Source organism: Herpailurus yagouaroundi, unplaced genomic scaffold (assembly GCF_014898765.1).
Source record: "Herpailurus yagouaroundi ecotype Mexico unplaced genomic scaffold, PumYag 139, whole genome shotgun sequence".
Classification (NCBI taxonomy): domain Eukaryota; kingdom Metazoa; phylum Chordata; class Mammalia; order Carnivora; family Felidae; genus Herpailurus; species Herpailurus yagouaroundi.
The window spans coordinates 45,480,180-45,497,840 of record NW_024412394.1 but is presented as its reverse complement, the minus strand read 5'-3'; the positions used below and the strand labels follow the sequence as shown (position 1 = coordinate 45,497,840).

The 17,661-nt window shown below is 41.0% G+C and overlaps 1 protein-coding gene across 2 annotated transcripts in view; it reads right to left on the bottom strand.

The window, feature by feature from the left end:
* Positions 1-3,302, bottom strand: part of NT5E (5'-nucleotidase ecto) — a 49,017-nt gene extending 45,715 nt beyond the window's left edge. For both annotated transcript variants that reach the window (XM_040474096.1, XM_040474097.1), the window contains exon 1: positions 2,906-3,302. In XM_040474096.1, the coding sequence (XP_040330030.1) occupies positions 2,906-3,244 (339 nt within the window). In that variant the 5' untranslated portion in view covers positions 3,245-3,302. The remainder of the gene's footprint in view (positions 1-2,905) is intronic.
* Between the last annotated feature and the right edge of the window lie 14,359 nt (positions 3,303-17,661).

Here is a 17,661-nt window from a genome sequence, read left to right as displayed (position 1 = left end):
CCCTCTTGTTTTACAGTCAGGAAACAGGGGGCTAAGAGAAAGTACCCCAGCCAAGCTCACACTGTGACTGCATCCACTTTGTCTTCCTCATGCCTTCAGGGGCACTAATCCTTCCATGGAGACAGCTAGCCAACTAGTGGCTTCTGACATTCTCCCTCTAGAACTTTCTGCCCAGCAGCTGGGTTTAGGAGGTTTCCAGGCTTGCCCCAGGCCCTCCAGAGGTATGAAAAATGTTCCAGCAGCTCTGGCTGGGACACACAGGTCTAGAAAGTCAACACCTCTTCAGAGGTTCCTGCTCTAGGGAACTCCTAGGGTTGAGCTAGATTCTAGCAGCTTCCTCTTTGCCCTCTATACTCTTGAGTCCTTAGACGTGGCTCCTCTAACCAAGTCCAGTTTCTAGAGAACTGGAAATGCCCCTGAACAACTCTTTTCCATCCTACCCTAAATCTCCAGCTTCCTGGGATTTAACCTGTGGAGGGTGAGTGGGTGGAGTGAGGGAACATTTATAACAGAACAGCAATAAATTCCCTGAGAGTAGAATAATATAAACAAAAAATGACAGTGAAAAATCTCCTTATCACACACTAAAGCATAACAAGACTAGAATTTTATGCAGGTCAAATCATGTTTGTCAAACCCCACAACTGCAGAGTAAGTCCTGATGAGATACTATCAGGAACATGGCCATCAGCCTTCCCCCATTTTATCTCCTGTTAACATATAGTAGCTTATTTTTCCTCAGGCCTCAGTCCAATGATTTTGAGTAAAACTTAAAATAATTGCATCCAACAAAAAGCATTCTAAATAATTTCCAGTGGTGAACTGCTGTAACTTGCAGAAAATGGTTTCAGCCTCAGCCAGAGTTCTATCATAAATACTTGATATGGTGATTAATATCATGGGATCAATTTGACTTAAAGAGGAAAACATTAGTATTAGGGAAAACTAGGAATTCTCCATTTTTTTTTTCCCCCACCTAAAGGAGTTTACATAGCCATGGAGAAAAGGATGCCACAAGAAAAAAAGTTGAGAGTTGTGGTTCACATGATATCAAAACAAACTCACATAATGTTTATTTTCACTTCTGGGAGGAAATGAAGACGTAGACTAGTTAACAATTCAATTCAATAAATATTTATTCTGTCAGCATCGCACACAAAACACCAGGTAGGTTGGGCTGTGGAAATACCAACGCTAAGAGACCATACAGGGTTCTTGAGACCCATCATTCTTCTGTGGGGTCCAGACAGATGCTGGTGAGCCGCCCCCACTCCATCTGTGGACTTTCGGGGTTTAGGGATCTGTTTGAATTGTTGTGCTTTCAGTGACCCTGATAACCTTATGACCAACAATCAGAATGCAGAGGAGCTCTCTCTGCCCATCTCTCACCTCTCTGAAATGAGCTTTCTTTTTGGCAGAAAAAAGCCAAACAGCTCTACCTTATCATCTTTTCCCATCTTCCTCTCTCCACGTTTCCAGGGAAAAAATAACTTCTGTGCTCTCCTCATACCAAGTGTATTGTTAGCCCTCTGTATCCCAGCCTGGACCACACCTCTCCTTCCTTTCCCTGTACGTGGGCTCCACAGATTTCCCTGCTTTGTTCTTCCCTTATAAAGCTCTTAAGATTTCTTATCACCAGTTACTCCACAGAATCCCTTTAGTCTAGGATTTTACACAGGGTTAAAGTTGGGTGGTGGTTTGATTAAAAAAATAAACCAGATATATGTTTTGGGCATATTTATGACTGTGAAACCCCTCCCTGCTCATTTTCTAGAAAGGAGTCCAAGAAGTAAGGCATTGCCTTTAACAGAGCATTTGGGAGCTTGGATTTAAAACTCTTGCACATGTTTTAAGAGTGCCTCATCTCTTTTTTTTTTTTTTTTTAATTTTTTTTTCAACGTTTATTTATTTTTGGGACAGAGAGAGACAGAGCATGAACGGGCGAGGGGCAGAGAGAGAGGGAGACACAGAATCGGAAACAGGCTCCAGGCTCTGAGCCATCAGCCCAGAGCCCGACGCGGGGCTCAAACTCACGGACCCTGAGATCTTGACCTGGCTGAAGTCGGACGCTTAACCGACTGCGCCACCCAGGAGCCCCAAGAGTGCCTCATCTCTTAAGTTGGATTCCCTTCCTGTATCTCTGCCGCCAAAGCGATTTTATTGAAATCCTCTGAAACCCCAGTGTTCCAGCATTTTGGGTCTCTCTGGAAGTTTCTTTCTTTTGTTAAAAAAATATAGAGTAGTATCTGGTAATAAAAGTAACATTTACAGAGGCCACACTGTGTGCCAGTCAACCCTCTGAGGCAGATACAATTATTCTCCCCATTTTATAAAGGCTGGAATTGAGGCACAGAGAGACAGTAAATAACTCGCACACAGAAGGTAGTTGCACCAGGAATCTACCCCAAGCTTGTGAGCGTAATCGGGCTCAAGCTCCAACATCAAAGGCATCTGCAATCCATTCTTATCTTGTCTCCCTTTTGGAGCCCATGACCAGGGCACTGTACCCAACCTCTTTGAGTTGAGTTTTCCTTCCAATAAAAACGAAATAAAACATTCTACTCCTGACCCTGGCTTTGGATAACTGCCACTGCTCCCATGTACCCCAGCTGACTCCCCTGGGAGGTACGGCTGTGTCCCTCTCCTCTAAATGCCCCCCCCCCGCGGGGGGGGGGTGTAACCAAACGCATCAATCCATTTAAAAAGAATCATCCAAAGGACTTTTATGTATCTACCCGGCACGCCGGCGGGAGCGTCGCTTTCTCCCCACAGCGCTCTGCGTCCTGTTCCGGGCCGGCCACTCGATGCCCCGCCGTCCGCTGCTCCTCCGCGCTGGGTTCCCTCTCGGTTCGGGACTCCCACCCCAGGGCTCCCCAGCCTCCCCGCTAACAAGGCGCCCTCTTACCATGGCGTCGTAGCGCAGGGCGTTCATGAAGTGCGCCACCTCGGCGCCCTTGTACACGGTGAACCAGATGGTGCCCTGGTACTGGTCGCCGGCGTCGAGCAGCAGCACGTGCGGATCGGCGCGCCGGATGTGCTGCACCTTGGTGAAGAGGCGCGCCACGCCGCCCACGCAGCGGCTGGCGTTGACGCACTTGCTGGAGTCCTCGCTCGTCTGCTCCAGCCGGCTGTGCACGTCGTTGGTGTGCAGGATGGTGAGTTCCCAGGCGCCGGCCGCCGGCCACAGCAGCGCGCCCAGCGCGAGGAGCCTCAGTGCCGGCGCCCGTGAGGCTCCAGGGCCCATGGCTGCGGCGCGGGGAGCGGGGAGTGAGGACGGGCCGGGCGAGCGGCGGCGAGTGGCGGCGGGAGCTGGAGCTGGGCGCCCTTGCCGGCGGAGCTGGGCGGGGCGGGGGCGGGCTTCCCTCGGCCCGGAGGCCGGCCCCACTGCCGGGCGCACGCCCGCGCGGTCACCCGATCCGACCCTGGCGCCCGGGCTGGCGGCTGGCACCCGCTGCCGGCAGGAACAGTAGAGAGATTGTTCCCGGCGGGGAGCGGGCCGCCGGCCTCGATGCCGGGGTGCCCGCAGCCCCACAGCTGGTGCGCTGCCTTTCCGGGGTGCGAGGGAGGAACCGGAGGGGCCACCCCGCGTCTAGGTCCTCGCAGTTTCCAGCCTCATTTGAGGCACGAGTTTTTCTCAAGAGGAAAGCACGGTTTGTGTTGGGCTTGTGGTTGCGCGAGCTCATCACTTGAAAGAGCGAAAGTGGGAAAAGGGAGGAAGAAAAAAATGGGCGAGATGACGTACCTGGGGGACAGGGGGAGAGGAGTTCAGAGAGGCAGGAGAGAAGAGCGCTTGCCCTTTGTGCTGTGGAAGCCAAAAACGGACTGTGAGACTTGGCTGCCCGCTCTCTTTGCAGCTGGAGGACGCACCAAGTGCATGTAGTTTAGACGTAGAACCTGACAATTGAAGACCATCCCAATCCAGTCCAACGTTTGTTCACAATTAAAGCCTTAGCGACGAAAAGGCATTGGTGCGGGAACTGGTCTTGGAAGCGAAAACAGACCATAGGAGTAAAATCAGCAGCTACGTGGACGTGATGCTGCCTTCCGTTGCTTTTTTAGGCACTTTTGTTGTTTCACATGGTAATGTTTTATGGACTTCTTGGTTTTTTAGGTGTTAATGTTTTAAGGATGTGGCGTGTGTGTGTGGGAGGGTGCGCGCGCACGTGCGTGTTTGTGTAAAGGCAAAGCTTTGGGCAAGGAAAACAATAATAGGAATGCATTCAATAAATCATCCTTATAGAGAATTTCCCTTTGTTTAGCCAGCCGATTACTGACTGCAATCAATTATCTAGCCGCCTTGGGAAGGAAAGAAGGGAATTCGTTTGGAGGCCCTATGAGGTGTCCTATGATTTATGCTTTACTAAACAGTATGTAGTCCTCACACTTCCTGGAATGCATCAAGTCAGCACTGTTGGCTTGTTTTTGTTTTTGTTTTAAGCTTTTTGGGATAATACATATATAACGTCAAAATGACCATCCTAACCACTTCTAAGAGTACAGTTTAGTAGCATTAGTTGCACTCACATTGTTGTGCAACCATCACCACCATCCACCTGCAGAACTTTTTCATCTTCCCAAACGGAAACTCTTGCAGCCATTAAACAATAACTTGCTAACTGTCCTCTCCCCCCAGCCCTTGGCAACCATCATTCTGCTCCGTCTTCATGAATTTGCAGACTCTAGGTACCTCATAGAAGTGCAATAAGACAATATTTGTCTTTTTGTGGCTGCCTTATCTCACTTAGCATACTTGTCCTCTTAACGGTTCGTCCATGTTGTTGCATGTGTTAGAATTTCCTTCCCTTTTAAGGCTGAATAATGTTCCATCGTTTGTATGTATATACCACATCTTGTTTGTCCATCCATCCATGGAGACACTTGGGTTGTTTCTGCCTTTTGGCTATTGTGAATAATGCTGCTATGAACACGATATACAAATATCTGTTTAAATCTCTGCTTTCAGGGGCGCCTGGGTGGCGCAGTCGGTTAAGCGTCCGACTTCAGCCAGGTCACGATCTCGCGGTCCGTGAGTTCGAGCCCTGCGTCGGGCTCTGGGCTGATGGCTCGGAGCCTGGAGCCTGTTTCCGATTCTGTGTCTCCCTCTCTCTCTGCCCCTCCCCCGTTCATGCTCTGTCCTCTCTGTCCCAAAAATAAATAAACGTTGGAAAAAAAAAAAAGAAATTAAAAAAATAAATCTCTGCTTTCAGTTTTTTGGGGAAGTGGAATTGCTGGATCATATGGTAGTTCTATGTTCAATTTTTGAGGAAATGCCATACTTTAATGGCTGCAACATTTTATATTCCCACCAGCAATGCTCAAGACTTCAGTTTCAGGGCACCTGGTTTGCTCAGTGGGTTAAGTCTCGACTCGATCTTGGCTCAGGTCATAATCTCACGGTTTGTGAGATCAAACTTCGAGCACACAGCTTGCCTGGGATTCTCTCTCTCCCCTCCCCCCGCCTCCCATGTCTTCCTACCTGCCCCTCCCCCCCATGCATGTGCGTGCTCTCTCTCTCTCAAAATAAATAAATATTTTAAAAAAGAGTTCTGATTGCTCCACATCCTTATTAACACGTGTTTTTTGTTTTTGATAATAGCTATCCTAAGGGATTTGAAGTAGTACTTCACTGTGGTTTGATTTACATTTCCCTAATCTTTAATGATGTTGAGCATTTTTTCATGTGCTTATTGGCCATTTGTGTATCTTAGTTGGAGGAATGTCTATTCAAGTCCTATGATTTACCCATGTTTTAATAGGGTTATTTGTGTGTTTTTTGTTAGTGTTGTTGAGGAGTCTATATATTCTGGATAATAATCCCTTATCAGATATATATGTTTTGCAATTGTTTTCTCCCATTCCATAGGATGCCTTTTCATTCTGTTGATAGTGCCCCTTGAGACACAAACTTGTATATTTTGACAAAGTCTGATTTATTTACTTTTTCTTTTGTTATCTATGCTTTTAGTGGCATATCTGAAAAAACACTGCTATATCTGATGTCATGAAGCTTTTCCCCTATGTTTTTTTCCTAAGAGTTTTATTTAGTTTTTTTTTTAATTAAAATTTTTTTTCAATGTTTATTTATTTTGAAGAAGAGAGAGAGTGTGAGTGAGGGAGGGGCAGAGAGAGAGACACAGAATCTGAAGCAGGCCCCAGGCTCCGAGCTGTCAGCACAGAGCCCGACATGGGGCCCGAACTCACAAACCGCGAGATCATGACCTGAGCTGAAGTCGGACGCTCAACCACCTGAGCCACCCAGGCACCCCTATTGTTTTAGTTTTTAGGTTTAGGTCTTTGCTCCGTTTTATATCCAATGTATAATATATATGTGGAGAGAGGGCGAGGGATAGAGAGAGATTTATCATAAGATATTGGCTCACTTGATTATGAATGTTGAGAAGTCTCACAAGACGCTGTCTGCATTGGAGACTCCTGAAACCTGGTAGTGTAGTTTGAAGGCCTGAATGCCAGAGAGCCAATGAATTTACCTTGGTATTAAAGAATATAATTTTGTGTTTCATTCTGTACAGATACATGCAGTTAGTACACACTGCAAAATTCGGAATTTGGGGCATGGCAAGAGTTTGGATTTCTGCATTAAAACCAAAAAAAGCTAAGTCTATGAAAATATGATAAAGCATAGGATTTCAATTGCAATTAAAATGTATTATAATGGGAAAAATGGAATGTTTCAGGAAATAGTTCTGGCAGGACTCAGTTAATCTGGAGTAATATGAAAGTATAAAAAGTTCCCTCTTGAATATTCTGAATAAGATTCAGTTTCCAATCAATGGCTTTTTTCCCCTTTCATGTGCTCTCGTTATATATTATAATATTTTAGGTTGGCTGGGGGGAATCTGACTTTTTATTATATTAAAGTAGTAGATATTTGCATTTATCCCATGATTTCTGAGAACTTGCAGTTCTACGCTATGTGTATCTGCACATAAAATAAGAATCTAAGTGGTGCCTTAGGTGGCTCAATCAGTTGAGCATCCAGCTCTTGATTTCTGCTCAGATCATGATCCCAAGGTCGTAGAATCAAGCCCTGTGTCTGGCTCCGTGATGAACCTGCTGAAGATTTTCTCTCTCCCTCTGCTTCTCTCCCCTGTGCATGCTCTTTCTTTCTTTCTTTCTTTCTCTCTCTCTCTCTCTCTCTCTCTCTCTCTCTCTCTCTCTCTAACAACAAAAAAAAGGAATCCTAGTAATATGAATTTCACCTAGGAGCCAAGAATCTTCCAAACAAAACCTCAAAGCCAGAATTGCCTGTATTACTATTATTATTTTTTGTTAATTGGTGGAATTATAAAGTACAATAAAAGTATGTAGTTACCTCCTTGATCTTCATGCAGAAAAATAAAAAAAAAATTTGAGTGGTTAATATACTAAGTGGGAGTGTCAATTTTTTATAAAATATTTATTTATTTTGAGAGGGAGAGAGAGAGAGAGCGCGCGAGCGGGCTTGAGAGCGTGAAGAGGGAAGGAGCAGAGAGAGAGGGAGATAGAGAATCCTAAGCAGGCTCTGCATGGTCAGTGCAGAGCCTGTCAAGGTGCTCGAACCCAAGAACCATGAGATCATGACCTAAGCAGTAATCAAGAGGTGGATGCTTAACCGATTGAGCCACCCAGATGCCCTGGGAGAGTCTATTTGATGTGTATGATGCAAACTTTAGAATAGCAATCAATTATATTTTAAACTTATAAGAGAATGTTGCACATTGAAAATGACAAGAACTTACAGGTATGAAAAGATGCAAAAATGTAAAATTTTTGAAGATGAGGCCAGGATTTAACAAAGTTAAGAATGTATGCATTCAAATATAAAGATTCTGATGTGATTAGAAATTAAAGAGGAGATGAATTGATTTTTAGCTGGAAATCATATGAGCCTTGTACTTATAACTAAGTCATTATAGATGGACCCAAGGGTGATGACAAATAAACTATTGTATGGAAACAGATCTCCTAGGGTTTTTCCATATCTCAAGATAGAGGAGATCCTTCTGCTAGGAGGTAAAAACAGCTACCTATCTGAAACCAAAAGGAATCATTAGAAAGTTTCGAACTATGTTCAGAATTAATATTTGTATTGATACTGTATTATTTTTAACTTAAATTGTGGGATAAAGTAAATAAATAATTACATTAGTTTTATCAGGAAAAGGATTCGTATAAGATATTCAGTTTGGAGGAAATCAAGAATTTTAGTAGGAACCCTGACCTTTAGCAACTGGATTGGAAGTAGCAATATGATATTCTTTTATAAGAAAAACCTGTTTTGCTGTCCCACTGAAATAGCCCAGGAGTAATTTGACCCCATGAGACACTCTAATGTCCAGGATGATATGATCTCTAATACCATTTCCACTGAAAGAGCATCAAGGGTCCTTTGCAGAAATGGCTGATTCCATGTCTGAGGCTAAAAGGCACAAGTAAACATAAGAAATTAGGCAATGTATATAACATGAATCTGGGGAAGTGGCCAAAATCATCATTTTCCTCTTAAGAGTATGGAATCATGGACACAACAACTGTAAGTAGGATTTTAGGCATCCTATAAGGTCAAAAACAAGAATCTAGGCAGCTTCCTGAGCTAAATCACTGGTAATAAATGAGGTTATAAGCATTAAAACAAGCGGCAAGTGGTCTTCCAATCACTATGATGAGTGACTGAGATCCTAAGTAATCTCTTGAGATTGCTCATGATGGTTCCAATACTTGGAGGGCATATATGCTATCTTTATCAGGTACTTATTTATTTGTTTATTTATCTATCTATTTATTTAAATTTATTGATTAAAAAATGTTTAATGTTTATTATATTTTTTGTGACAGAGAGAGGTAGAGCTCAAGTGGGGGAGGGACAGAGAGAGAGGGAGACACAGAATCTGAAGCAGGTTCCAGGCTCCAAGCTGTCAGCACAGAGCCTGACACAGGGCTCGAACCCACAAACTGTGACATCATGACCTGAGCCAAAGTCAGTTTGCTTAACTGAGTCAACCAGGCATACCCAGATACTTTTTTTTAAAAGATTTTATTATTAAGTAATCTCTACACCCAATATGGGGCTCGAATTTACAACCCCAAGATCAAGAGTCACATGCTCCACCCACTGAGCTAGCCAGGCATCCCTTCATCAGATACTTCTATTCCAACTTCCTTTTCAGAAAAACCATGAGCTTTTTGTGCAATGGACCTTTTGCTAGTCTGGTGAAACCTAGAGACTCTTCTCAGAGTAATATTTTTAAATGGATAAAATAAAATAAATTGGATTACAAAGGAAACTAATGAAATACAGTTATAAAAATATTTTTAAAATTTGTGATATAATAATTCATATATTCTTTGTTAACACATTGAGTAACAAAAAGCATATTTAAAATTTTTTTTTTTTTTTTTTTTTTTTTTTTGGATAGAGAGAGGGCACAAGTGAGCAAAGGGCAGAGAGAGGGAATCTCACAAGGGGCAGAGAGAGAGAGAGTTTTTCCCAAGTTGACCTATAGAGTCTATGCAGTTACAATCAATATCCCAGACAAGTTATTTTGTAGATATTAAAAAACTGATTCTGAAGTTTTTATTTAGAGACAAAAGACCTGGGACAGCCAAAACAATATTGAAGGAGAAGAGGAAAGTTGGAGCACTGACACTATCTGACTTCAATACTTACTCAACAGCTACAGTAATCAAGAGAGTATGGTATTGGTGAGAGAATTGACACATAGATCTACAGAACAGGATAGAGATCCCAGAAATAGACCCAGATAAATATAGGCAATAGCTCCTTTACAAAAGAGCAAAAACAATATAATGGGGAAAAGGTGGTATTTTCAACAGATGGTGCTGGAACAACTGGATATCTTCATGTAAACAAATAAATCTACACTCTTCGCAAAAGTTAACTCAGAATGAGTCATAGATCTAGCTTATAAAACACAAAATTATAAAACTCTTAGGAGATAACATAGGAAAAAATTTTGGATCCCTTTGGGTCTGGTGAAGCCATTTTGTTTTTTTAATTTTTTAAATGTTTATTTATTTATTTTGAGAGAGTGCAGTTGTGTGAGTTGGGGAGGGGCAGAGAAAGAGTGGGAGAGAGAGAATGCCAAGCAGGCTTGGCTCTGTCAGCACCACCAGTGAAATAAAAAACTTCTGCTCTGTGAAAACACTCTCAAAAGAATAAGTAGGGATGCCACAAACTGAAGGAAAATATTTGCAAAAGATACATGTGATAAAGGACTATTGCCCAAGATATACAACAAACTCTTAGAAGTTTAAATAAGAAAACTTAATCTAAAAATGGGCAAATGAGGGGTACCTGGGTGGCTCAGTTGGTGAAGCATCTGACTTGATTTCGGCTCAGGTCATGATCTCATGGTTTGTGGGATAGAGCCCCGGGTCAGGCTCTGCGCTGACAGTGCAGAGAGGGATTCTGTCTCTCCTCTCTCTCTCTGCTCCTCACCCCACTCACATGCATGCTTTCTTTCTAAAATAAACATTAAAGAAATAAAAAATAAAAATGGGCAAATGATCTGAACAGATACCTCACTAACAAATATATATAGATAACAAATAAGTGTATGAAAAGATGCTCCACATCATATGTCATTAGGGAAATGCAAATTAAAACAGCAATGATATACCACTACACGCCTATTAAAATGGCTAAAATGTAGAAACGTGACAACAGCAAATGTTGATAGGGAGGGTATAGCAACAGGAAGTCTTCGTTCATTGCTGGTGGAATTATAAACTGGTGTAGTCATTTTGGAAGACATTTGGGCCATTTCTTTAAAAAATAAACATACTTTCACGATATGATCTAGCAATTTCATTACTTGGTATTTTCCCCAAAGAGTCAAAAACCCATGTTCACACAAAAACCTGCATGTGAATGTTTATAGCATCTTTATTCAGAACTGACAAAACTCGGAAGCAACCAAAATGTCCTTCCATAGGTGAATGGATACATAAACTGTGGTACATTCATACAAAGGAATATTATTCAGCCCCCACAAAAAAGAAAGAAGCTATTAAACCATGCAAATTCACAGAGGAAACTTTAATACATATTACTAAGGAAAGAGGCTAATCTGAAAAGATTATATACTGTGTGATTCTAACTTTATGACATTCTGGAAAACGCAAAACTGTAAACAGAAAAAGAATCAGTGGTTGCCATGGGCAGGGGAAGGGAAGTGTAAGTAGAGCACAAAGAATTTTTAGGGTGGGGCACCTGGGTGGCTCAGTCGGTTGGCATCCGACTTCAGCTCAGGTCATGACTTCAACTCAGCTCACAGTCTGAGTTCGAGCCCCGCGTTGGGCTCTCTGCTGACAGCTCGGAGCCTGGAGCCTGCTTCAGATTCTGTGTCTCCCTCTGTCTCTGCCCCTCCCCTGCTCATGCTCTGTCTTTCTCTGTCTCAAAAATAAATAAAAACATTAAAAAAAAATTAAAAAAAAAAAGAATTTTTAGGGCAGTGAACCTATTCCGAGATACTACAATGGTAGATATATGATATACATTTGTCAAAATCCACAAAATGTACAACACGAAAAATGAACCCGAATGCAGAGTATAGGCTTTGGGTGATGATGATGTGTCAATGCAGGTTCCTCGATTATGACTAGTGTACCACTCTGATACAGGATGTTGATAATGGGAGAGACTGTACATGTGTGGGGCCAGGGGACATAATGGGAAATCTGCATACCTTCTGCTCAGTTTTGCCGTGAACCTAAGACTGCTCTAAAAAATAAATTCTGTTTTTTTTAAAAAGTTAAAAGGGTATCAGTCACAGCTCTCTTTTTTCAACTTGGCAGCTTAGCCAAGAAACCGTGTTGTTTTTCAACAGTATCCATAATGATGACTGTAGGGTTTTCATGGAAAGATTTATTTTATTCATGTAATTATGAACAACTGACAGGTAATACGAATAAAGGGTATATATTTCTTTTCCAAAGTGAAACAAGAATGGGTTTTCTTTTTTTGTAGAAAAAGTGAAACCTCTGCTTATAGTTCCAGGTACTTTTTAAGATTTCCCTCTTCTGAGTGGTGGAGGAGGGCTCTCCACAATGTTCCCATTCTTGACAAAATCTCTTAAAAATGTCATGATTCAGAGATCTGCTTCTGATAGGGGTGTTGCCTGTATGGTTGTAAAAAAAAAAAAAAAACAACTGCTTCAGGGTAACAGGTGGAGTCTTAGTTACCAGTGCCTTTCTGTGTAGTGAACACTGAGTGATGATGACCCAAAGAGGTTCCTTTTTCATGAAAGTAGAGCAATATGTATGACAAATGTGGCAGGAATGCTGTCTGCATAAGCTTATGAAGTGTTTCTTTTCAGACAGTTTTGTTTGGCAATTTTTCTTCTTTTTCTTTTCTTCTTAAAAAAAATCATTTCCAAAACATCCACAGTCTTCATAATTTCTAAAAAGGACCAAAAATTTTTTTTGATGACACCAGCAAGTCCACAGTGAACAAAACGAGGAGATGGCTATTTTAAGGAGATGGCCTATAGTTCCCACCGGTTACTTGCTGAAGGAGAACTTTGAGGTTGCCAATTCTTTAATGATATGCTTCAAAATGTGAAAAAGAAATGTAATTACTCAAACATCACATATTTGACAAAAAAATATTTCTAGCCTTTTCCCCAGCAGGAAAAGGATGTGGAGAAGCTGTGTATCATTGTGCTGGGACATTGCATGAGAGCCATAGAGGCCCGGGAATCACAGTGTGCTTTGCTCTTCCAAGGATGTGTGTGGGCCATGCTGCAGAGCAAATTTAAAACTCTTTGTAAGACTCAACAATTATTTAAAAAGAAGCTTGCAGGGTAGACCCCAATGCCATTGCAGAAAAATGAGGATTCTATTTGTGCATTAGGAATCCAGTACTCCAAGGATGGGGCAGGCCACCATCTTGGATCAATATTTGCTCCCCTACCTTTGGATTTCTAGACTGTTTACTTCGTTCTTTTTCTTTTTTCTTTTTCTTTTTTTTTCATTTTTACTTCTACCTTTGGGTCATTCCCTTGCTTTACACACAAGGATGAGTTTTCTGGGGATTTTGTCAGACTGAAACTTATCTTCACAATGTCTCTCAAGTTTCTTCTCATGTTATTGTGTTGATTATTCTTTCTTTTTTTTTTTTAAATTTTTTTCAGTGTTTATATTTGAGAGAGAGAGAGACAGAGTGCAAGCCGGGCAGGGGAGGGGGGCGGCGCAGAGAGAAGGAGACACAGAATCACAGAATCCGAAGCAGGCTCCAGGCTCCAAGCTGTTAGCACAGAGACTGACGCAGGACTCGAACTCACGAACTGTGAGATCATGACCTGAGCCAAAGTCGGAGGCCCAAGCAACTGAGTCACCCAGGTGCCCCTGTTAATTATTATTTATTTTTCTATTTACTTATTTATTTTTTTAATTTATATCCAAGTTAGCATATAGTGCTATAATGATTTCAGGAGTAGATTCCAGTGATTCATCCCCTATGTATAGGCCCAGTGCTCATCCCAACAAGTGTCTTCCCTGATGCCCCTTACCCATTTAGCCCATCCCTCCACTCACAATGCCTCCAGCAACCCTCAGTTTGTTTTCTGTATTTAAGAATCTCTTATATTCTGTCCCCCTCCTTGTTCTTATATTATTTTTGCTTTCCTTCCCTTAAGTGCATCTGTTTTCTATCTTAAAGTCCTCATATGAGTGAAGTCAGATGATATTTGTCTTTCTCTGACTAATTTTGCTTAGCATAATGCCCTCTAGTTCCATCCACATAGTTGCAAATGGCAAGATTTCATTCTTTTTGATTGCTGAGTAACACTCCATTGTATATATATACCACATCGTCTTTATCCATTCATCTGTCGATGGACATTTGGGCTCTTTCCATACTTTGGCTGTTGTTGATAGTGCTGCTATAAATGTTGGGGTGCATGCGCCCCTTTGACAGTACACTGGGATCTCTTGGATAAATACCTAGTAGTGCAATTGCTGGGTCATGGGGTAGTTCTATTTTTAACTTTTTGAGAAACCTACATAGTGTTTTCCAGAGGGGCTGCACCAGCTTGCATTGCCACCAGCAGTGCAAAAGACATCCTCTTTCTCCGCATCCTTGCCAACATCTATTGTTGCCTGAGTTTGTTTATTTTAGCCATTGTGACTGGTATGAGGCAATATCTCAATGTGGTTTTAATTTGTATTTCCCTGATGATGAGTGATGTTAAGTACTTTTTCATGTGTCTGTTAGCCATCTTGATGTCTTCTTTGGAGAAGTGTCTATTCATGTCTTTTGCTCATTTTTTCACTGGATTATTTGTTTTTTGGGTGCTGAGTTTGAGAAGTTCTTTGTAGATTTTGGACACTAACTCTTTCTCTGATATGTCATTTGCAAAAATCTTCTCCCATTCTGTCGGTTGCCTTTTAGTTTTGCTGATTGTTTCCTTTGCTGTGCAGAGGTTTTTATTTTGATGAGGTCCCAATAGTTCATTTTTGCTTTTGTTTCCCTTGCCTCCAGAGACATGTTGAGCAAGAAGTTGCTGCGGCCAAGGTCAAAGATGTTTTTGCCTGCTTTCTCCTCGAGGATTTTGATGGCTTCCTGTCTTCTGTTTAGATCTTTCATCCATTTTGAGTTTATTTTTTTGTATGGTATAAGAAAGTGGTCCAGGTTCATTTTTCTGCATGTTGTTGTCCAGTTCTCCCAGCACCATTTGCTGAAAAGACTGTCTTTATCCATTGGGTGCTCTTTCCTGCTTTGTCAAAGATTAGTTGGCCATATGTTTGTGGGTCCATTTCTGGGTTCACTATTCTGTTCCATTGATCTGAGTGTCTGTTTTTGTGCCAGTGCCATACTGTCTTGATGATTACGGCTTTGTAATACATCTTGAAGTCCAGGATTGTGATGCCTCCAGCTTTGGTTCTTTTTCAGGATTGCTTTGGCTCATTGGGGTCTTTTCTGGCTCCATACAATACAATTCTAGGATTGATTGTTCTAGTTCTGTGAAGAATGCTGTTGTTATTCAGATTCAGATTGTGATTGCATTGAATATGTAGATTGCTTTGGGTAGTATTGACATTTTAACAATATTTGTTCTTCCAATCAATGAGCATGGTGTATTTTTCCCATTTTTTTGTGTCTTCGTCAATTTCTTTCATAAACTTTCTATAGTTTTCAGTGTATAGATTTTCCCCCTCTTAGATTTATTCCTAGGTATTTTATGGTTTTTGGTGCGATTGTAAATGGTATCAATTCCTTGATTTCTCTTTCTGTTGCTTCATTGTTGGTGTATAGGAATACAATAAATTTCTGTGCATTGATTTTATATCCTGCGACTTTGGTGAATTCATGGATCAGTTCTAGCAGTTTGTTGGTGGAATCTTTTGGGTTTCCCATATAGAGTATCATGTTGTCTGCAAAGATTGAAAGTTTGACTTCCTCCTTGCTGATTTGGATGCCTTTTATTTCTTTGTGTTGTCTGATTTTAGAGGCTAACTGATTGCAGAGGCTAAGACTTCCAATACTATGTTGAATAACAGTGGCGAGAGTAGACATCCCTGCCTTGTTCCTGACCATAGGGGGAAAGCTCTCAGTTTTTCCCCATTGAAGATGATATTAGAGTTGGGGCTTCCATATATGGCTTTTATGATCTTGAGGTACGATCCTTTCATCCCTACATTCTTGAGGGTTTTTATCAAGAAAGGATGCTGTATTTTGTCAAATGCTTTCTCTGCATCTTTTGAGAGGATCATTTGGTTCTTGTCCTTTCTTTTGTTGATGTGATGTGTCACATTGATTGTTTTGTAGATATTGAACCAGCCCTTCATCCCAGGTATAAATCCCACTTGGTTGTGAATAATTCTTTTAATGTATTGTTGGATCTGGTTGGCTAATATCTTGTTGAGGATTTTTGCATCCATGTTCATCAGGAAAATTGGTCTATAGTTCTCCTTTTTAGTGGGTTCTTTGTCTGGTTTTGGAATCAAGGTAGTGCTGGCTTCATAGAATGAGTTTGGAAGTTTTCCTTCCATTTCTATTTTTTGGAACAGCTTCAAAAGAATAGGTGTCAACCTTCTTTTAATGTTTGGCAGAATTCCCCTGGAAAGCCATTTGGCCCTGGACTCTTATTTTTTGGGAGATTTTTGGTTACTAATTCAATTTCCTTACTGGTTATGGATCTGTTCAAATTTTCTATTTCTTTTTGTTTCAGTTTTGGTAGTTTATATGTTTCTAGCAATTTGTCCATTTCTTCTAGATTGCCCATTTTATTGGCATATAATTGCTCATAATATTCTCTTATTATTGTTTGTATTTCTGCTGTGTTGGTTGTGATCTCTCTTCTTTCATTCTTGATTTTATTTATTTGGGTCCTTTCCTTTTTCTTTTTGATCAAACTGGCTAGTGGTTTATCAATTTTGTTAATTCTTTCAAAGAACCAGCTCCTGGTTTCATTGATCTGTTCTACTGGATTTTTTATTTCAATAGCATTGATTTCTGCTCTAATCTTTATTAGTTCCTGTCTTCTGCTAGTTTTGGGTCTTATTTGCTGTTCTTTTTCCAGGTCTTTAAGGTGTGACGTTAGTTTGTGTATCTGAGACCTTCCTTCTTTAGGAAGGCCTATAGTGCTATACACTTTTCTCTTATGATCACCTTTGCTGTGTCCCAGAGGTTTGGGGCTGTGGTGTTATCATTTTCATTGGCTTCCATGTGCTTTTTTTTCTTTATTTTTTAATTAAAAAAATAAATTTTTTTAAAGTTTATTTATTTTGAGAGGGACAAAGACAGCACAAGTCGGGGAGTGGCAGAGAGAGGGGGAAACAGAGAATCTTGAGCAGTCTCCGCACCATCAGCACAGAGCCTGATGCAGAGCTCAAACTCACGAAACTGTTAGATCATGACCTGCACTGAAATCAAGAGTCGGACACTTAAACAACTGAGCCACCCAGGCGATCCCCGCCCCGCGCCTCTGGCTTCCAGGTACTTTTTAATTTCCTCTTTAACTTCTTGGTTAGCCCATGCATTATTTAGTAGGATGTTCTTTATTTAGTCTCCAAGTATTTGTTATTTTTCCAAGTTTTTTCTTGTTGTTGATTTTGAGTTTCATAATGTTGTGGTATGAAAATATGCATGGTGTGATCTCAATATTTTTGTACTTGTTAAGGACTGACTTGTGTCCCAGTATGTGATCTACTCTGGAGAATGTTCCATGTGCACTTGAGAAGAATGTATATTCTGCTGCTTTAGGATGAAATGTTCTAATATATGTTAAGTCCATCCAGTTCGGTGTGTCATTCAAAGCATTGTTTCCTTGTTGATTTTCTGTTTAGATGATCTGTCCATTGTTGTAAGTGGGGTGTTAAAGTCCCCTACTATTATGGTATTATTGTCAATGAGTTTCTGTATGTTTGTGAGTAATTCATTTATATATTTGGGTGCTTGCACATTTGGAGCATAAATGTCTACGGTTATTAGATCTTGGTGGATAAACCCCTGAATTATGATATAATTCACTTCTTTATATCTTGTTACAGTCTTTATTTTAAAATTTAGGTTATCTGATATAAGTATGACCACTCAGGCTTTCTTTTGGTGACTATTAGCATGATAGGTGGTTCTCCAACCCCTTTTCTTTTCTTTTCTTTTCTTTTCTTTTCTTTTCTTTTCTTTTCTTTTCTTTT